This window comes from Ciona intestinalis, chromosome 2 (genome assembly GCF_000224145.3).
Source record: "Ciona intestinalis chromosome 2, KH, whole genome shotgun sequence".
In the NCBI taxonomy this organism is placed as follows: domain Eukaryota; kingdom Metazoa; phylum Chordata; class Ascidiacea; order Phlebobranchia; family Cionidae; genus Ciona; species Ciona intestinalis.
In genome coordinates, this window is record NC_020167.2 from 3,357,653 (window position 1) to 3,376,814 (window position 19,162).

The 19,162-nt window shown below is 36.0% G+C and overlaps 2 protein-coding genes and 1 long non-coding RNA gene across 4 annotated transcripts; 1 reads left to right on the plus strand and 2 right to left on the minus strand.

The window, feature by feature from the left end:
* Positions 1 to 96: 96 nt before the first annotated feature.
* On the minus strand, positions 97 to 7,907 carry LOC100182028 (putative helicase mov-10-B.1). The gene is made up of 20 exons (XM_002119876.5): positions 7,345 to 7,907; positions 7,076 to 7,171; positions 6,606 to 6,702; positions 6,262 to 6,418; positions 5,926 to 6,160; positions 5,751 to 5,861; positions 5,530 to 5,695; positions 5,238 to 5,395; positions 4,864 to 5,031; positions 4,540 to 4,684; positions 3,726 to 3,887; positions 3,504 to 3,607; positions 3,210 to 3,315; positions 2,926 to 3,013; positions 2,700 to 2,813; positions 2,138 to 2,334; positions 1,831 to 1,920; positions 1,419 to 1,604; positions 1,088 to 1,247; positions 97 to 638 (listed from the first exon to the last, which is right to left on the minus strand). Exons 1-20 carry the CDS (start codon positions 7,599 to 7,601, stop codon positions 529 to 531), a joined length of 2,907 nt encoding a protein of 968 aa, XP_002119912.1. The 5' UTR covers positions 7,602 to 7,907; the 3' UTR covers positions 97 to 528.
* A 776-nt stretch (positions 7,908 to 8,683) lies between these two features.
* Positions 8,684 to 17,303, plus strand: LOC100184395 (myosin heavy chain, cardiac muscle isoform). The gene is made up of 37 exons (XM_002119820.3): positions 8,684 to 8,817; positions 8,882 to 8,988; positions 9,069 to 9,212; positions 9,276 to 9,432; positions 9,501 to 9,528; positions 9,613 to 9,709; positions 9,787 to 9,879; positions 9,951 to 10,014; positions 10,087 to 10,185; positions 10,261 to 10,364; positions 10,432 to 10,570; positions 10,675 to 10,793; positions 10,855 to 11,004; positions 11,074 to 11,244; positions 11,311 to 11,484; positions 11,541 to 11,673; positions 11,746 to 11,851; positions 11,917 to 12,090; positions 12,175 to 12,298; positions 12,366 to 12,502; positions 12,574 to 12,829; positions 12,903 to 13,145; positions 13,209 to 13,385; positions 13,458 to 13,838; positions 13,912 to 14,049; positions 14,122 to 14,356; positions 14,422 to 14,570; positions 14,633 to 14,799; positions 14,861 to 15,044; positions 15,115 to 15,280; positions 15,355 to 15,595; positions 15,674 to 15,866; positions 15,926 to 16,255; positions 16,383 to 16,553; positions 16,634 to 16,834; positions 16,896 to 17,037; positions 17,097 to 17,303. The coding sequence occupies exons 1-36, from the start codon at positions 8,724 to 8,726 to the stop codon at positions 17,034 to 17,036; spliced, it is 5,787 nt and encodes a 1,928-aa protein (XP_002119856.2). The 5' UTR covers positions 8,684 to 8,723; the 3' UTR covers position 17,037; positions 17,097 to 17,303.
* Positions 17,304 to 18,387: 1,084 nt separating this feature from the next.
* Positions 18,388 to 19,047, minus strand: LOC108951021. 2 transcript variants are annotated; one of them, XR_003397542.1, is made up of 4 exons: positions 18,753 to 19,047; positions 18,631 to 18,687; positions 18,530 to 18,567; positions 18,388 to 18,474 (listed from the first exon to the last, which is right to left on the minus strand). It is a non-coding gene; the product is annotated as an uncharacterized LOC108951021 (long non-coding RNA). The 2 variants fall into 2 exon arrangements; XR_001975459.2 differs by having other exon boundaries at positions 18,468 to 18,567.
* Between the last annotated feature and the right edge of the window lie 115 nt (positions 19,048 to 19,162).

Sequence of the window (19,162 nt, forward strand, 5' to 3'; positions counted from 1 at the left end):
AAGGTGTCCCGTCTTTCCCAACCCTATACTATAGGGTATTAGTAGAGCTGCAATATGGATTGTAACTGTGAAAATGAAGAAGTATAGCCTTGTGTAGGGCCAACAACATATGTATTTAATAATACCCAATTGGTTTCAGCTAAATGTTACATACCCTACTTCTACTATATACATATGTAAGCTTAGTAAGTGCGATGTACACCAAGTATACCATAGTTTAACTTTAGATTTTGTTTTGTACAAAAGGAATGAAGTTATGTTTTTGAAGTGCGGCAAATGAAAAAGATGAAATAAAAACCTTACAAAAAGTGTTAAACCAGAAACTGCATAGTCAATCTGAATCGCAGTATTGGGCTATATACAAAGCTGCTAATCAATAAATGTCATAATAGTTAAAATAAATGCATTTTGTTTAAACAATTTCAAAAGACTTGTAGAATCTCCAATACACCATTAAAAACAAATAACACTTTGAAGCTGTAAATTAAGCCTTTTTAAAAAATTCAACTTAGGAAAGTGCCAGTAACTTTACTGTTCGTTTCTCCATGGAGGATCCAGTTGTTCTTGTACAGCGCTGATGCCAAGCGTTTCTCCCAACCTTAAGTCATACATCCTTGAAATCATGTCTTCAGCTGGGTCTACATAAAAAAATTTAAAAATGTATAAAAGAAAAATCTTATTTTTCTGATGAAGTCTTGCCGGATGGCAAATAAAACGCTAGCTTTTTTTATACCCGTTGAGCTGCCAAAAGTTTGTTTACATAAATACCAGATTACTCAAGAAGGGAATAATTCATGTGAAAGGTAAATTCAAATGAGTAACAGGGAATTGTTAATTACAGCACATAATTCGAAAGTAGGCTTAGTACAGTTAATTCAGATAGCAAAGCAAATAAATGGATTGCAACTTGGGTTCAAAGTGTCTCTTAGATACACCAAAGCACTCATACTTTATATATTTATAAATTGATAGGTTTACTGCCATATTCTAACTCTGATTTTAGTGAAATTGAATATGTTTATTAGTGGCAGATTAATTATAAGGATTCAATGTTAAACCAACATGGTATAATATTGAATCTAGGTACCGGTAGAATTATCCTGCTTTGTGAATTCAATTCCTTTATATCCTCCATTATCAATGCAGAATGTGAGCAGGGAGTTCCAATAAAAATCCATAGATAGTATGTGTGGATTACCCACCACAATAAGAAGGGCTTTGGCACGTGTGACAGCCACATTGAAACGCTGTGATATTAGGTTGCGATTTACATGTTGCGAATACATATTGCAATCATTTTAAGTTATACTGAAAAAGAAACACAACATAATGTATATATAAAATTTAATTTTGAAGTGTTTTGGTTGAATTTATAGATTTGTTTGGGGGATACAGAATCAACGTATTTTTTTATTTACTTTTGGATTTTGGAGAAATCCGAGATGGAACTTCCGATCTTCTGTAAGATACTGGCAGTCACTCCGCACAGTTGAAACGATGATAACTTTTCTTTCTTGGCCTTGAAATTCTTCCACAGATCCTATCTTGATTTCTTCTGCCCCTCGTGTTTTTTTGTCTTGGAATATTTTTCTTAGTTTTTGAACCTTTAAGAAAAAACAAATCATGGCAATTTAAACTACATTCACAGAATGTGGGCGGACAGAAGTATAAAATATGTTTGGTGCCACGGTACAGTGATCGGAGCACTCATCCTAGACTAAAAAAAGAGTCTAGACTAAAAAAAGGGTCTAGACTAAAAAAAGAGTCTAAAATGAAAATCTTGTTGCCTCATCGAGCAAGAATAAATCACTTACATTTATTCTCACATACCTGCTTCCTATATGGGGAAATAATTCCGATTTCAGATGGCAAAACTCGATTTCTTCGTGTCTCAAGAAGCTTGACAACATAATCATAAACCTAAAGATACAAAGTATAGTTATACACTTTAGAGTTTTAAACTAGTAAAAAGCAGTATAAATTTTACCAAAATATTTGCATTTTAAGCTTAACAAAATATTGTAAGGCAAAGAAGTGAAAATTTTGGTATAAGAAATTGGATTTTTGAGCTATCTTTTACAGAAGTAAAATACCTATCACTTAAAAATATAACTAGGCCTTATAAAAATTATATTACTATAAAAGCTTCTTGTGGATTGAAATATGAAGGACTGTTTTCCTCTCTTTTGTCTTCCCCTTGAATGCCATGAAAAATGATTGGAAATCCAGATTTGGGAAGATGTTCCCATGTACAAAAAGATTCTCTCATGTAGATATCTGCATGCGGTTCAAGCTCATTCTCGTAGAAACACTCGTTTGGAACTTTGATGATATCTGAAGCAATAAGATGATTTTAGGTACGATTAAGTTAGTACAGCGTTTGAAATATAAACTTTGTTAACTTATACTTTACAGCAAAATGTAACTTTAGTGTTGCGTTCCAAATTTCTTTTCAATTATTTTTTGTTTTTAATTATTATATTCTTTTCAATTATTTTTTGTTTTTAATTATTTTATTCTTTTCAATTATTTAACTGTTTAGGGAAAATAATAGAAGCTTGCTCTTAATCTAAAGATGTATGAAACATTTCACTCCTGTTAACTATCATTGCCCTAGCAAAGAGGTTAAATATATATAATTCCTTCTTTAATGTTCTCTGCTGTGGAGCTGTTTATACTTTCCAGCTAAATATACTCACCAGGGTGTGATCTGTAGTTATTAAGCAGTTTTGTGATAACCCAAGTGTCATATTCAGTGCCATTTGGCTCATACAAGTCCACAGTTGTCATCAGTCTTTCCAAGTAAGATTGATCTACATTAAAATAACATTTATTATTACCTGATATGTACATAAACGTACAATTGACCAAAATATTCAAATAATACTAAATTAAAAAAAAAATTTTGATGAACATTAGACTGACCCAATCCAAATTTTTTTGCCTTGGTTGATCGGATAATTGGACCGAGCTGTTTTGGATCTCCTGCTAACACCACTCTGCCACGTTTTGCCTAAAGTTGTGTTTATTTATTATAATAAAAAATACATAACTGAGATTGGATGTTAACAACCGTTGAAAGATATTGTTCAAAGACAAAAAAAATGTTTTTTTAAGTTAAAGTCTAAAACTAAGCCAATTAAGAATTTATATAAACATTATAAAGGGGTGATTAAGCAACCACTCCTATCTATCTGAGTTAAACTTACCAAAATTCCTTCGACAGCTACCATACATTCAGGTTCAACAGCATGACCGGCTTCGTCTATGAACACATAATTAAAGTGGTTGTTCGGGAATTCTGCCCATGAAATTCTGTAGGAAGAATATATTGTCTTTTTTAACACCTGTATCGATTTATTTTCATGTTAAATGCTAAATTACTGCAAAGAAAGAAAAGGAATTTTTTAACTATAAACTTAGAAAGGGGAAAACATGATAAAAGAAAACGGAAAACAAGAAAAAGAATAAAATAGTATTTGGTAAAAAATTATAAAGTTTACCTGCCAGCAGTAATCAATGTGGTTAATATCACTGTGTACTCCTTCAATGTTTCCAATGGTGGGTAATAATAATCTCCTGTTGAACTGTTGTAGTTTGAAATTGGCTGCAAACAAAAATTAAAAACTATGTATCTTATCGACCCTTTAGTGAAATGTGTCTGATGTAATGTTTTAATAATTTTTAATCAAGTTTGATTCATGTTATAATGTGATGATGCTCACCTTGACTTTCTCAGGCACATCTCTCCATTGTCTTGACATCGCACACATACGAAACATGCGCTTCTTGTCAATATGCCCAATAAGACGTTCTGCCATTAGGTCACATGCACTGTTAGATGGAGCACATACCAAACATTTGTAGTCTGGGTGAAACTTGTGTACCTAAGAACAAAAGAGTCAACAATGATCTGAAAGTGATTAACACGGTGCGTCCACTGTGTCGTGTGTGGAAGTGAATGATCACACTTTTTATATAAAAAGTTCTGTGCGATTGTTTTTACCATCAGCATGTTATAACAACTGTTGTGTTTGAGATTGTAGTTATAACCTTTACGCTACTTCCATCTTTTGGTTTTTGTATATTACAGCGTCCACTGTGTCGTGTGTGGAAGTGAATGATCACACTTTTTATATAAAAAGTTCTGTGCGATTGTTTTTACCATCAGCATGTTATAACAACTGTTGTGTTTGAGATTGTAGTTATAACCTTTACGCTACTTCCATCTTTTGGTTTTTGTATATTACAACAAGCTCTGTTATCATAATCGAAGTGATAATACAAATATTTAAAGTAATATGCATGTATGCATGTATCAGTAGTAACTTACTTTATCCTCACATGGCCCGAAAAGGACAGTCGTTATAACACAGGTGTTCATACACCTCTTACAAGTCATCATGTATGTTTTGTATGTGATTATTTTTGCTTGTATTTTTTTATTTTTTATGTATTTCTGATAATTTGGACAACCCATTAGTTACCCCAAGGACACATACACCCACAATGGTAGCAGCGTAATAATTGTCTTTATACCTGCTTAATAGCTTCAACCATGGTCACAGTTTTTCCTGTGCCTGGAGGTCCATAGATAATGTATGGAATTCGAGACTTCCCAAACACAATGTGTTTCACAGCTTCTGCCTGTTGCTGGTTTCCTTCTATATCTCTGTTGTACATTCTGTAAAACAGTGACAAGATATATTTTTTTACATTTAAATAGGGTCCTCCAGTATAATTTTTTTTATTAAACCAACGTTTTGCCTAGTAATACATTATAATAAATGATAGCAATAGCAATAGCAGCAAAAATAAGTGATCTTGTTGGGAGTATTGTAACGAAAAACAAGTTTGACATACTTAACAACTTGGTCTGGCATGTGTTCATTAAGTCTTGTTTGTGGAAAGACTATTTCCCTTTGATCCTCTGTAATTCCATTTACTGCTCGATGCTGAAGTTTCATTGGTAGCCGGTTGAATGTGAATGACACATTAAACCTCATACCTTTCATATAACTACGGCCAAACCTAAATTATAAAAACCATTGAACACTTATGGACAATGGACTTTATTTACAGTGTATACACATGGACAAACAAAAGTTATAACCCCTTCAACAAATATAAAGCAAAGGAATCAAATAAATAAACTGAACAAAGGGTTAGGCTATAATATAGTTAAGTTTAGAAATAGTTTGGTTTAATTTTTTTTAATAATAAGTAAAACAACTTACGACTCATTAAGCAGAAGAACCACTTCATTCAGTCTTACTTCAATAACCCTTCCTTCATATTTTATTGGTTCCAACCTCATACCATATGCATCAACCTTGTTTAGGTATATCCTGTCACCGCGCAAAATTGAGGGCCGGCGTTCAGCCAAACCAGGAACCTGTGCGTTGTGATAACTTTAACACACCCTGCTATACAACATAAATGACTATAATATATGTGAATAAAAAGTCTATCAAGAAGGATTGGCGTAACATGATGACAAACTACTTTTAGTTTACACAATGTGACTACCTTAAGAAGGAACTTTCGAGAGCTGCCTGACTGTTTATCTAATGTTTTTTCTTTAAGACTGTAGTGATGTATGTCAATACTAGATTGATGTTCTTCCATATGAAGCAGTACTGAGAACTTCTTCTTGTAATCAGCAATTGTTTCAACCTCCTTCTCCAACAGTTTACTAAAATAAACAGGTATTTATATCCTATAATACTACACTATATATCAGTTATTACATCATTGCATCGCTTTTAGAATGTTCTTTTTTCATGCAAAACGTTTCTACTTCATATGTTACTGGTTCCTTGGGCAAAGATCTTGCCATTTTCAACTTGTCATCTGTAGCCCTAAATTAATATAAAACCTCATTTAACCAAGTCTTTGAAGAATAAATAAAATATACACAATTACCATTTATAACCTTCACAATACACAATTTCCATTGGTGGTTCTGGTGCAAAAGTTTTTCTTACATAAGGAGCAGTCGGTTTTAAGGAGTCAACAATATCGTTTGCCTTATAGCACCGAAGATACCTTAGCACCAAGAAGGCACGGTTTCCTTTAGTAAACCGAAAAAATATGTCAGAGCAATATGATCCAACTTGATTTGGCACAATGCAAGTGACTGTAATCGGATACTCTTCCCCTGTGTAAAAGATAACAGTATTATTTTTAAGAGACTATGAAATTGTTAGCCATGTCTTCTCTATATAATTCCAACCTATTACATAAACTACAATACCACACCTGGTGATATTTCGATATCTGTTGAATTTAAGAGATTGGTGCAGCCAACTTCATCTGACAAAGTCATGATCTCATTGTGTCTCAAGAATACACATCTTTCCAAAACCAACATTTCTCGACATTTGTTTCTCACCACCATTTGAAACGTTTTTCGTTCCTAAAAATACAGAACAAAGCTTAACTTCAGGTCTATTTTGGTTTGACTGCAGTGAACCTGTACACTTCCTAAGGTGTGGTGCATTAAAATGTTAAAAACCTGATCTATTTTCGACTGCAGTAAGTTATGTAAAGTATTATTAAGAAAATTTCAAAGTAGCATTTCTAATTTTGTATGAAAGTTGTACCTCTACATTGCAAGTGTAGTAGCCTGAATGTTCTTCCACTTCAGCAGGTGAACATGTAATATCAACAGTAGAGGAGTTTCCATTAAGTAATGCATCCCTGTTCATATTTGGATTATTATGACTGGGAAATTTAACATTTACAACATAATATCATAGGTGGTAGCAGTAATAATAATGTAGCAATGTGTGACGATAATTTTCATAAAATAAAATATTTCGTTTGTTCAGGTAGTAGAAACCAATTACAAAAGGTTGACTTGTATATCTACGTTTACTAAAGTGGGTGGTGCAATCGAGAGTGCTGATGACATATCAGGAAGTAAACAAACTGGTGAATCAGTGGTGACGTAGGTAGTCTGTACAAACAGCATATGTGCACAGTAGAGATAATTACAACTTTGTGTTGTATTCGAACTAACTAAACCTAATCAAAGCTGTTTTATTTTCATCAATAAAAAAAGCATCCATACCGATTTTTGGTTTGGTTCAGATAATTAAATATCATGCTGCGTTCCAAATTAACTCCACCAGGTATATTATCATTAGGGGTTGTTCGTTGTCTGGATCTATAGAAAGCATGAAAACTTTGTAAGTTGTTCTACATGAAAGGTTATGTAAGTTATCGTTCATCATGTATAAGGAACACAAATATATCAGCACTCTAAGCTGCAAAAACACATCAGTCAATACAATGTACAATGATTTTACTGCAAACGGAAAACATTAAGTTATAACTGACCTGTTTCTTTGTGACCAGTCATTAGTACCTTTGAAAGATACATAACCATTTCGTACATTGGCAAGTTTGGGTTTTCCTCTAGCTAGTTGCCACAAAACGTTGCTATACGAGGCATGTGGTAGATATGTTGACCTCTTAAATTCCATGTACTCTTCCCTTAGTTGAGGTTTTGAATAACTTCGTAATGCACCCTTCTCCTTGAGATAGTTATAAAAAGGCTCAGCAATTAGTTTTGCGTTCTCCTTTGAACGCCCCATTATCTTACGCTTAACTATATCTACATTTGGTAAAGTGGTAACATCGCAAAACAATCTGGTTACAAACAGGCTACTCCTTGGGGGGCTGTATGTACACTAACTAATACGTTTTGTGTGATGAAATAATCTCACTTCTCGACAAAACGACAAAAATCACTTTGTACATACTGACAAATACTCTTTGTACATTACAATAGTCTCTCCTGTGTACAAAACGTCGTTTGCTTGCGCAAGACACAGTAACCGGGGAGTGTTACTGGGGATTTCCCTACCACAAAAGAGCTCTCATCTGCGAGGGGATTTTAATTTCTGTCTGCGATGCGATCATAGAAATCTAAATACACAGTCCCGTCATGCTTGAACAGTAGTACAAAAGTTGTGTAAGTAGTTACGTAGAAACTACTGTAAACGGTGAAATAAAAACAGCTTGGCTTTGTAGTATTACTTTTCTAACACGATGACGGCAAATACAATAATAAACCAGGTCCAAATTTATACATAAACGCTTCAATGCAAACATACTGAATAATTGCTAGACCTACGAGAAGTCCAATTGGAAACGTTTATTTCGTTTAAAGGCAAAAATACATCAGTAACCATACTTAAAATGACACGGTCACGATCAAAACGGTAAATATCAAGTTGAATAAATATTCTTTGATCTAAGAAGATGTGTCAATGACATTGCTACGCTTTAAACGCGTTGCCATGTGGTCATCGTCGGCGTGCAATGGCGTTGACAGCTATAGGTGCAACACAATGCAGCTGCTTCTATGGTTCGTAGGTGACAATGGGCAGGCGGTATAAAAGCAGTAGATCTAAAGGCTTGAAACACACTTGAGTTGTACAACACTGCAGCAGGCCGCTTAGTACGTTCACAAACATAGTTCAAGTTTTCGGATCAGTTTAGAATTATCACCAGCTTATTGGACACGCTGGTGGCCTAATTGAATGCATCTCAAGTCTTAAGTCTTGACAGAAATCAATTCATAATAAACTTCTCATGAAATATATCATTGTTTTTGAGTTAAAACCGCGCAATTAGAAACAACCTTACCTAGTTTTGTTTTGGTATTTCTAGATTTTCTAATTAGTTAGTATTACTACAACTACTCTGTCAAGATGTCTTTCGATTACGAAGCATGCCAAGATGCAGCCCAGTACCTCCGGTTGAGCCGAGAGAAGATTATTGAAAACCAGACTCAGAAACCGGACGGTAAGTTCGTTAGGATTTTCTGACCAGTACAAAAGAGCATTGTGTAAATAAAAACTAAATTTAGGCAAGAAGTATGTTTGGTTCCCGGACAAAGCTGAAGCTTATGTGAAGGGAGAACTGATCAAGACTGAGAAAGGGAAATGTACTATCAAGTCAATCGCTGAGGGAAAGGTATACCAGATAACTGTGACATATAATAAGAATAATACAAAAAACGTTGCGGGGCTTTAAAATATTCTCTATTTTTTTAGGAAATGACAGTAAAAGAAGACGACCTCCAGGAGATGAACCCGCCTCGGTATGAGAAATGCGAAGACATGGCTGGCATGACCTTCCTCAACGAAGCCAGCGTTCTTAACAATCTTCGATCACGATACGAATCTTTCATGATCTACGTACGTCTTCTAATATATGTGATAAAGTAATCTCATATGTCTTACACGTTATTTTTCTATTAGACGTACTCCGGTCTCTTCTGTGTGACTGTTAACCCCTATAAGATGTTGCCCGTATACGCTCCCTACGTGATTGCTGCTTACAAGGGAAAGCGACGAACTGAGATGCCTCCCCATCTTTATTCCATCGCTGATAACGCTTACACCGAAATGTTGATGAGTAAGTTCGTGTGATTAGAACCCTTTTAACAAGTGATTTGAAATAATAAACACAATTATCTTTTTTAGATCGTGAAAACCAGTCCATGTTGATCACGTAAGTATATAATGAGAACAATTATGAGAATAAAACGCATATTGCTATATAACGGGTAAAAGTAAACACTAATGTATGTTATAGAGGAGAGTCTGGTGCGGGTAAAACTGTCAACACAAAGAAAGTTATTCAGTATTTCGCTTTGGTTGCTGCCTATGGATCTGCTCAAGATGACGGAAAGGTAAAATTTAAATCAATTATAGGTTGAAATGTGTATAATGCTCGACCTTAACCACTGACATTATAATACGCTAATAGGGTACACTTGAAGATCAAATCGTTCAATGTAACCCAGCTATGGAGGCTTTCGGTAACGCTAAGACTGTAAGAAACGATAACTCTTCCCGATTCGTAAGTATATAGATGCTAAATTGTTATAGGTGTCACATCAGGCTCTGTTTAATAACTTGATAAACTTCCAGGGTAAGTTTATTCGAATTCACTTTGGCAGCACTGGTCTTCTTGCGTCAGGAGACATTGAACACTGTAAGTTAATATCGTTATTTAAATATTGTATCTAAGACAACAGAATTGCTTACGCCTTTCATTACAATACAGATCTGCTTGAAAAATCCCGTGTGATCTATCAACAAGAGGGTGAAAGAAACTACCACATCTTTTACCAAATCATTTCTGGATCTAAACCAGAACTTATCGGTAAGTAGTAAAGTCGGAGCAAAAACAAAAGCAGTGTTATTTATAAAAGAATAACGTATATTTCACATTCTACAGATCAACTGTTGGTTACTAAGGATCCATACGATTACAAATCCATTTCTCAGGGCGTCGTATCGGTTGATAACTTGGATGATGGTGCAGAATTGTTGCTTACAGACGTAAGTACAGACATTAACAAATATTTCCATACAGTACAGGAGTTCTATTTTTTTTACTTTTTCGCAGGATGCTTTCCGTGTACTCGGTTTCAACCAAGAAGAGATCACCGGAATTTACCGAATCATGGCTGGTATTATGCACCAACAGAATATGAAATTCAAGAACAAACAACGAGAAGAACAAGCAGAACCTGACGGCACAGAAGGTTATTTAATACGAAACATTTTGTAACTATAAATCACTTAATCCAAAAGACCTATACAGAAAACCTTTAAATGATTCTTTTAACTTTATTTCATTCAACTACAGACGCCGACAAAGTTGCTTATCTTTTTGGGTTGAACTCTGCCGACTTTATCAAATACATTTGCCACCCTCGTGTAAAGGTTGGAAACGAATATGTTACCAAGGGACAATCTTGTAACCAGGTAAAGTACAAAATTAATACTGTCAGGAAAATGGTGTTTGAACAATTATAACCACGTTCAGGTGAGCTATGGTATGGGAGCTCTCAGCAAAGGTTTGTTTGGTCGTCACTTTGATTGGTTGGTCAAATTGATCAATCAAACTCTGAGCACCAAACTACCAAGAAGTTTCTTTATCGGAGTGCTGGATATTGCTGGTTTTGAAATTTTCGACGTAAGTACCCTAAGTTAAGTTAAGGGAAATGGTTGAAATATATGGCATTAACGGAACACATTTACACAGAGTAATAGCTTCGAGCAACTTTGCATTAACTTCACCAACGAAAAGCTTCAACAATTTTTTAACCATCACATGTTCGTTTTGGAACAAGAAGAATACAAAAAAGAAGGAATTGATTGGGTTTTCATCGATTTTGGAATGGATTTGGCAGCTTGCATTGAACTCATTGAAAAGGTTAATTCTAAACTAAATTAAATAAAGAATGAGCTTGAAAGTTACTTCTTTTTTCAAAAATTTTAGCCACTTGGAATTATGTCTATTCTTGAAGAAGAATGCATGTTTCCAAAAGCATCTGATGATACATTCAAAGACAAGTTATACCAGAATCACCTTGGCAAGAGCAAGGCTTTTGGAAAACCAGTAAAGAAGACAAAGTATGAAGCTCATTTCGAACTTTACCATTATGCTGGAACTGTAAGTTAAAGAACAAACTAAGTAATCACGGTATATATAACATTCTGCCATTATAGGTGGCATACAACATTTGCGGATGGTTAGAAAAGAACAAGGATCCACTGAACAACAGTGTCGTCGATCTTTACAAGAAAGCGTCATTAAAACTGATGCAAACTATCTGGGAAGGATATGTAAGCCCAGAGGAAGGTTTGTATAATATCCAAATTGTACCTAGAACGTTCTTTCATAGAATTACCTGGTAATAAATTCGTTTTACAGCTGCAAGTGGTGGCGGCAAAGGCGGAAAGAGAAAGAAGGGTGGATCCTTCATGACTGTATCATCACTCCACAGACAATCACTTAACAGTCTCATGACCAATCTTCGGTTTGTACCTAATATCTGACACATGCTAAAAGAAATGGGCTGAAAAATAAACATAACGTTTTTAGTTCGACTGCACCGCATTTCGTGCGTTGTCTTATTCCGAATGAACGAAAATGCCCGGGAGAGATGGAATCTCACTTGGTACTTCACCAGCTTCGTTGCAACGGTGTACTGGAAGGTATTCGTATCTGCAGAAAAGGTTTCCCAAACAGAGTTCCGTATGGAGACTTCAAGCAGAGGTATAAATAAAATTTGTCTGCCTCCATTATTATCTGTACTAATATTCTTCAATGTGTTCTATATACTAATGATAATGTATACAGATACCGAATCTTGAACCCCAATGCCGCTCCAGAAGGTCAATTCATGGATAGTAAGAAGGCATCAGAGAAGTTGCTTGGTAGTATTGACATCAACCATGAATCGTACAAGCTTGGTCATACTAAGGTACAATCTTTTTTAACAGCGACTGCGAATTGCGAATTTGAACACAACAGCAACATTAATCATGCAGGTTTTCTTCCGAGCTGGTATGATTGGTAGATTGGAAGAGATGAGAGACAACAAGCTGGCATCTATCTTCAAACTTCTCCAAGCTCGTATGAGAGGAATGCTTATGAGAAAAGAATATCAAAAGATGATTGAAAGAAGGTAAAATGTATATGAGTTTCAGATTAACTCAATTGTAAACCAACACGCCTATTAACAAATCTGGTCTGCAGACAAGCGTGTCGAATCATTCAATCCAACTTACGAGCATTCTTCGGAATGGCTAACTGTGAGTGGATGAAGCTCATGTTCAAGATCAAACCTCTTCTGAAAACCGCCGAATCTGCAAAGGAGCTGGAAGAGATGGAGAAAGAATTCGCGGAAACAAAAGTAAACCTTGAAAAAGAAACCAAGCGAAGAAAGGAATTAGAAGAGATGCAAGTCTCTTTTGTTCAAGAAAAGAACGACCTTGTTATGCAATTGCAAGCGGTAAGCGTATATTTTTAAAGTTGTACACACTTGCGACTTATGAAGCAAATGTTCATAATGGTTTACATTGCAGCAACAAGATCAAATTGATGACGGTGAGGATCGATGCGATCAGCTCATCAAGACCAAGGTTGAGTTGGATGGAAAGATCAAAGAACTGACTGAAAGACTAGAAGACGAAGAAGAGCTCAATAATGAGTTGGTTTCTAAGAAGAGAAAACTTGAAGATGAATGTTCAGAGCTGAAAAAAGATATCGATGATCTTGAGATAACTTTGGCTAAAGTTGAAAAGGAGAAGCACGCAACCGAGAACAAGGTAAATATACATGTTGCTATTAGTTATTAAAAATTCTCTTAAACGTATATTTCTCTTCTTTAGCTAAAAAATCTCCAAGAAGAGTTAGCAACACAAGATGAACAGATCGCTAAGCTTCAAAAGGAAAAGAAAGCTCTACAGGAGGCCCATCAACAAACTCTTGATGATCTACAATCTGAAGAAGATAAAGTCAACAGCTTGACCAAACAAAAAGCTAAACTGGAACAGCAAGTTGATGATGTAAGTAAACTAATTATTCAAATGAAATGAACTTAATGCAAGAATAAAACTAAATTGAACGCCGGGTTTTAGTTGGAAGCTTCTCTCGAACAAGAAAAGAAACTTCGAATGGAGCTTGAGCGAACCAAGAGAAAGTTGGAGGGTGATCTTCGTCTTACTCAAGAAACCGTTATGGATCTTGAGAATGACAAGCAGCGTCTTGAGGAGAAACTTAAGAAACAAGAATTCGAGTACAGTCAGCTTGCTACTAAGCTTGAAGATGAGCAAGCGCTTGTGTCTCAACTTCAAAAGAAGATAAAGGAGCTTCAAGCAAGAATTGAAGAGCTCGAAGAGGAATTGGAAGCAGAAAGAGCAGCTCGTGCTAAGGTTGAAAAGCAAAGAGCTGATCTATCTCGGGAATTGGAAGAATTGAGCGAACGACTTGAAGAAGCTGGAGGCGCAACTGCTGCTCAGGTTTGTATTCATCAAACAACCCTTAATTGCGTTTTCTATACTTTTTATTTAATTTAAATGGTGTTTTTAACAGATTGAGTTGAACAAACGACGTGAGGCTGAATTCGCCAAATTGCGTCGAGAACTTGAAGAATCGAATTTGGGACATGAAGCTACCGTTTCAACTTTGAGAAAGAAAAATGCTGACACCTCATCTGAAATGAGCGAACAGGTATTTTCGTAATGTTATATGTTGTTGGTGTTTGAGCGGAATTGTATTTAATTGTTTATTTTACAATTTAAGATCGACAATTTACAACGAGTAAAACAAAAGCTCGAGAAAGAAAAAAGTGAAATGAAAATGGAAATTGATGATCTCGCCTCTAACGTGGAGAGCGTCACGAAAGCTAAGCTTAACTACGAGAAAATGGCAAGAAACCTCGAGGAACAACTAAATGAAACAAAGATGAAGAACGACAACTTCACCAAGGAGGTTAACGAATTGAACGCAGCTAAAGCTCGTCTCTCTTCTGAAAATGGTGGGTTTAAAAAACTACAAATATTTTAAACTTTGATTATGTTGCTATAACAACTGAATGTTTAGGTGAATTTGGTCGACAACTTGAGGAACGTGAGCACTTGATGGCGCAACTTACTCGAAGCAAAAACAGTTCGTCTCAGCAAATTGATGAGTTGAAACGAGTTGTTGAAGAAGAGACCAAGGCTAAAGCCGCATTAGCACACGCTGTTCAGGTAATAATTATATACCTATTCTGGTTTGAAATAAAATTAAATATGCTAACATTGCCAATCAGGCTTCTCGGCACGACAACGACCTCTTGCGGGAACAATACGAAGAAGAACAGGAAGCTAAAGCTGAACTTCAGAGAGCATTATCAAAAGCAAATGCTGAAGTTGCTCAATGGAGAAACAAATACGAAACTGATGCGATCCAAAGAACCGAAGAATTGGAAGAAGCAAAGTAAGTTCGAAAAATGACTGAAAAATATAAAACAGGTTCATTTAATAACTTTCATTACCAGGAAAAAGCTTGCCATTCGTCTACAAGAGGCTGAAGAACAGGTCGAAGCAATGCAAGCCAAAGCCTCTAGTCTTGATAAGACCAAGAACAGACTGCAGAGCGAACTTGAAGATTTGACCATTGATTTGGAAAAATCGAACTCAGCTGCTGCTGCTTTGGATAAAAAGCAAAGAAACTTTGACAAGGTAGGTAGTTAAAACACAGGTGTTTCACTCGGCGAGACATAGATTTAATCATACATATTTTATTTGTTAGATTCTTGCCGAACATAAACAAAAAGCAGAAGAGATTCAAGTTGAGCTTGAACAATCGCAAAAGGAAGCCAGAAGTCTTTCAACTGAATTGTTCAAAATGAAAAACGCTTACGAAGAATCTCTTGACGCTCTTGAAACCGTAAAGAGAGAAAACAAGAACTTGCAAGGTTAGCAACGAAATAATTCCGAAAACTGATAACGTTCTTATTAAATCATATGTAAACAATATTTAATTTTTCAGAGGAAATTGCTGATCTCACCGATCAACTTGGAGAAGGAGGCAAAAGCATTCACGAGCTCGAAAAAGCAAAGCGAACGCTCGAACATGAACGAAACGAGATGCAGTCAGCACTTGAAGAGGCAGAAGGAGCTATTGAAGGTGAAGAATCAAAGGTTCTTCGTCTCCAGGTTGAGTTGGCGCAAATTAAACAAGAATTCGAACGTCGACTTGCTGAGAAGGAGGAAGAAGTTGACAACCAGCGGTACGTTAGTCAACATTTAATCTAAACATATTATTGGACCTAAATACACACTGAATAACATTATAAATTGTCGTACAGTCGCAACCAACAGCGATCAATTGAATCAATGCAAACCACTCTTGATTCTGAGAGTAAGGCCAGACAGGAAGCTGTGAGGATCAAGAAGAAGATGGAAGGAGATCTTAATGATCTTGAAATCCAACTTGGTCATGCCAACCGACAAGCCTCCGAAGCTCAAAAACAAGCCAAGTCTATTCAGTCCCACGTTAAGGTAAACATACAACGTAAACCTTTATGTATTTTAATTTATCAATGTATCTTCTTCTGCAGGATCTTGAAATGCAAGTGGATGAAGCTCAGCGACATGGTGAAGATCTTCAAGAACAATCAGCTGTGATTGAACGAAGAGGAAACCTTCTTACTGCTGAGATTGAGGAGCTCAGATCTGCTCTTGAGCAAGCAGAACGGGGAAGAAAACTGGCTGAGACCGAGCTTCTTGAGAGCAGCGAGCGTTCTAATCTACTCCACACACAAAACACCGCTCTTATCAACCAGAAGCGAAAGTTGGAAGGAGAACTTCAAACCATGCAAGGAGAGGTTGAGGAATCCGTTCAAGAACAAAGGAACGCAGAAGACAAAGCTAAAAAGGCTATTGTTGATGTAAGTATAGATATCGTGTTGTACTTTATATAAGTTCAGTTTGTTGAAGTAAGTACATTTATTCAGGTTGTGTTATAGTTTATTTAAGATGAGGAAATGATCCTGATCCATTATACTTTACATACAGGCTGCTACCATGGCCGAAGAATTAAAGAAAGAACAAGATCTATCTTCTCATTTGGAGCGAATGAAGAAGAACATGGAACAAACTGTTAAAGATCTTCAACAACGTCTTGATGAGGCTGAAAACATCGCGCTCAAGGGTGGCAAGAAACAAGTGCAAAAACTTGAGACCAGAGTGCGTTTAGCTGCAACTTTATAAACGACATAGCCTATTAACGAATAGAACATGGTTATAACGGCGTTTGCTTTATTCAGATTCGAGAACTTGAGAACGAACTTGATTCGGAACAACGTCGCAACGGTGACTCAGTGAAGGGACAACGAAAACTTGAGCGACGATTGAAGGAAGTGTCTTACCAAGGGGAAGAAGACAAGAAGAACTTAACACGCATTCAGGATCTAGTTGATAAACTACAGATCAAAGTGAAAACATACAAGAGACAAGCTGAAGAAGCGGTAACTTAAAGACATTAGACATGCGATATACAATACTTTATAATGTTGTTTTTCGTTATAGGAAGAACAAGCCAACACAAACTTGAGTAAATACCGCAAACTCCAGCACGAATTAGACGATGCAGAAGAAAGAGCAGAGATGGCCGAATCCCAACTCAACAAGATGAGATCCAAGGCTCGTGATTCGAAGGGTGCAAACTAAGGTATGTGTTTTATTAACTATGGACTATTTCGTATGTATTAACTTATACTTTCTTTGCAGACCTTAAACTTGCTTATATTTAAATGACTCCGCGGAACAAAGTTTGAATTGATTTGCTTTAAATATCTTGTATTAGCATCTTGTATTAGGCAACCTAAATCACTGTGATTGTTAGAGAGAATGTGTAAATACGATGGTTTTCAGTGTGCTTCGAAGTATAAGATGTTTTTGCTTGCTTAAATGTAAATAAACAAATGCAAACTGGTATTTGGCTTTGTGATTCTATCAATCTACACCATATCGCCTGAAACAGTGGAACTATAGGTCTACACAGTATAAAAGACCAGTCTAACAATACCTCCTAAATGACACTGCGGTAAGCGCTACGTAATCAACGCACTTGTTTGTAAGCAGTTTTCTACCGCTCATGATTTGCTCAACGCGTATATAATTCTTGTCATACAAGGATGCCTGTAACTTGTGCCTTATTTCGGCAGCCTAGGCCAAAAGAATGTCGAATCTAGTACCTGGTTAAGTTTTAGTGTTTAACACTTATAGTCTATGAATTATTCCGCTGTAAGTCGTGCCCATTGCGGGAATATATGCATGGCCTACTAAGGATGCCTACCAAAGATATCTTTAGTGGGCTATGTTATAAGTAAAAACAATTTCACTTCTATGTCACTTGAAATTAAAGAACATCGGTAAAAGTTTATAGCGGTGATTGCACCTAAAAGAGATAGATCATGATTTCTAAACAAAAATAAAAATTAGACTCCTTGGTAGATTTTTTTCGTTAGTAGTTTAAAAAGTATAGATGTTTGGTTATTTCTTTATTGGTTAGTATAAAATCTATGGTTGGCAGTATATGGCGTTATACTTTTGCAAGTATGGCAGCCAAGCTTTATTCGCTTTTACGCAAGAAGTTATTATATAACCATAGCGTGGGTATGTCGACTGGATATCCGTAAAACGACTAAACAAGATTTAAAAGCCCCATCTTACCCGAAGATTTATCCCACCCTACTATGTACACCAGGGCATTTTGCACAACTAAAGTGTAGCTTAGTAAACAAATCGTCAGTTGAGCTTCAATACATCACATAATTAACTTGAATGGACCAGTGGTAATTAAACACGTAAAGGCGCAATGACGTCATTTGTAAAGTGACGTATAAAGATCTGACGTCACTTTTCCAAGACGTAAAGATCATCATAATACTACTAAGCAATGAAGCAGAGTTTAAGTTTTTTTAAATTTTATTTCGCAACAATACGAAGAAAGTTACAGGAAACAAATTAAACGGCATAAATAGAGACAAGATTAAAAAAAACTTAATAGTTTATGTGGCTGGCGTTGGTGGAAAGCCAATACGGGACGAAAAGCCCCCAGCCAATGCTGGTATAGTGGGTGTCTACTCTTGTAAGAAAGCCCTTGCTGGACGAAAACAAAAGGTAAAACAAACCATTAACCATATACGGAAAAAAAGTACCTTGCACTTTTCTTCTGAAACATAATTCGCTGACTCTTCTGCAAAAATGCAATCGTTAAGTATCAGTATATGTATATTAATTTATAACTTCATACTTATACCTTCATTTTTTATTTGTTCCACAGCCCGCGTGATCCAATGGCGTCACGTACCATGTTCTGTAAACTCTAAGTTTAGAACTCTATTTAAAGCAAAATAACGTATGGTGAAACAATAAACTTACTAAATAAGATTCTTCTATGTGGCGTCATCACCACTTCGTGATGTCACATCATCGATGTTTCTAGATAAAGCTTATGTACGTGATAAAGTCAATTGTGATTCATACTTTACCAATTATTTAATCTTCATGCTTCGCGCTCAAGGGGCAAATTTAATTAGAAAATAAAAGTAATGTGCCTTTCGTCGACGCAAACGCGCATGGGGCCCCATGAAAAAAAACGTCGGGAACGTACGCGAAGAACAGTCATGCATTGTTCAGCAATATAACGTAACGAAACCAATGATCATTTACGCGAGTCAGCGAAATTTCAACGATTGTGTCGGTTTGTGGCGTAACAGAACGCAGCGATTGTAAACGAGAGAGATATTGGGTGTGACGTCGCGAGTCACGTAATAATGAACCATCACGAT

Coding starts and splice junctions, on each gene's coding strand:
- LOC100182028 (XM_002119876.5), bottom strand. CDS start 7,601: ATGGGGCGTTCAAAGGAGAACGCAAAACTAATTGCTGAGCCTTTTTAT. Junction 3,316..3,503: donor ACATTGATTACTGCTGGCAG/GTAAACTTTATA, acceptor TTCTTCCTACAG/AATTTCATGGGCAGAATTCC. Junction 639..1,087: donor AAAGCAGGATAATTCTACCG/GTACCTAGATTC, acceptor TTTTTTATGTAG/ACCCAGCTGAAGACATGATT.
- LOC100184395 (XM_002119820.3), top strand. CDS start 8,724: ATGTCTTTCGATTACGAAGCATGCCAAGATGCAGCCCAGTACCTCCGG. Junction 9,710..9,786: donor CTGCTCAAGATGACGGAAAG/GTAAAATTTAAA, acceptor ATACGCTAATAG/GGTACACTTGAAGATCAAAT. Junction 10,365..10,431: donor CAGAATTGTTGCTTACAGAC/GTAAGTACAGAC, acceptor ACTTTTTCGCAG/GATGCTTTCCGTGTACTCGG.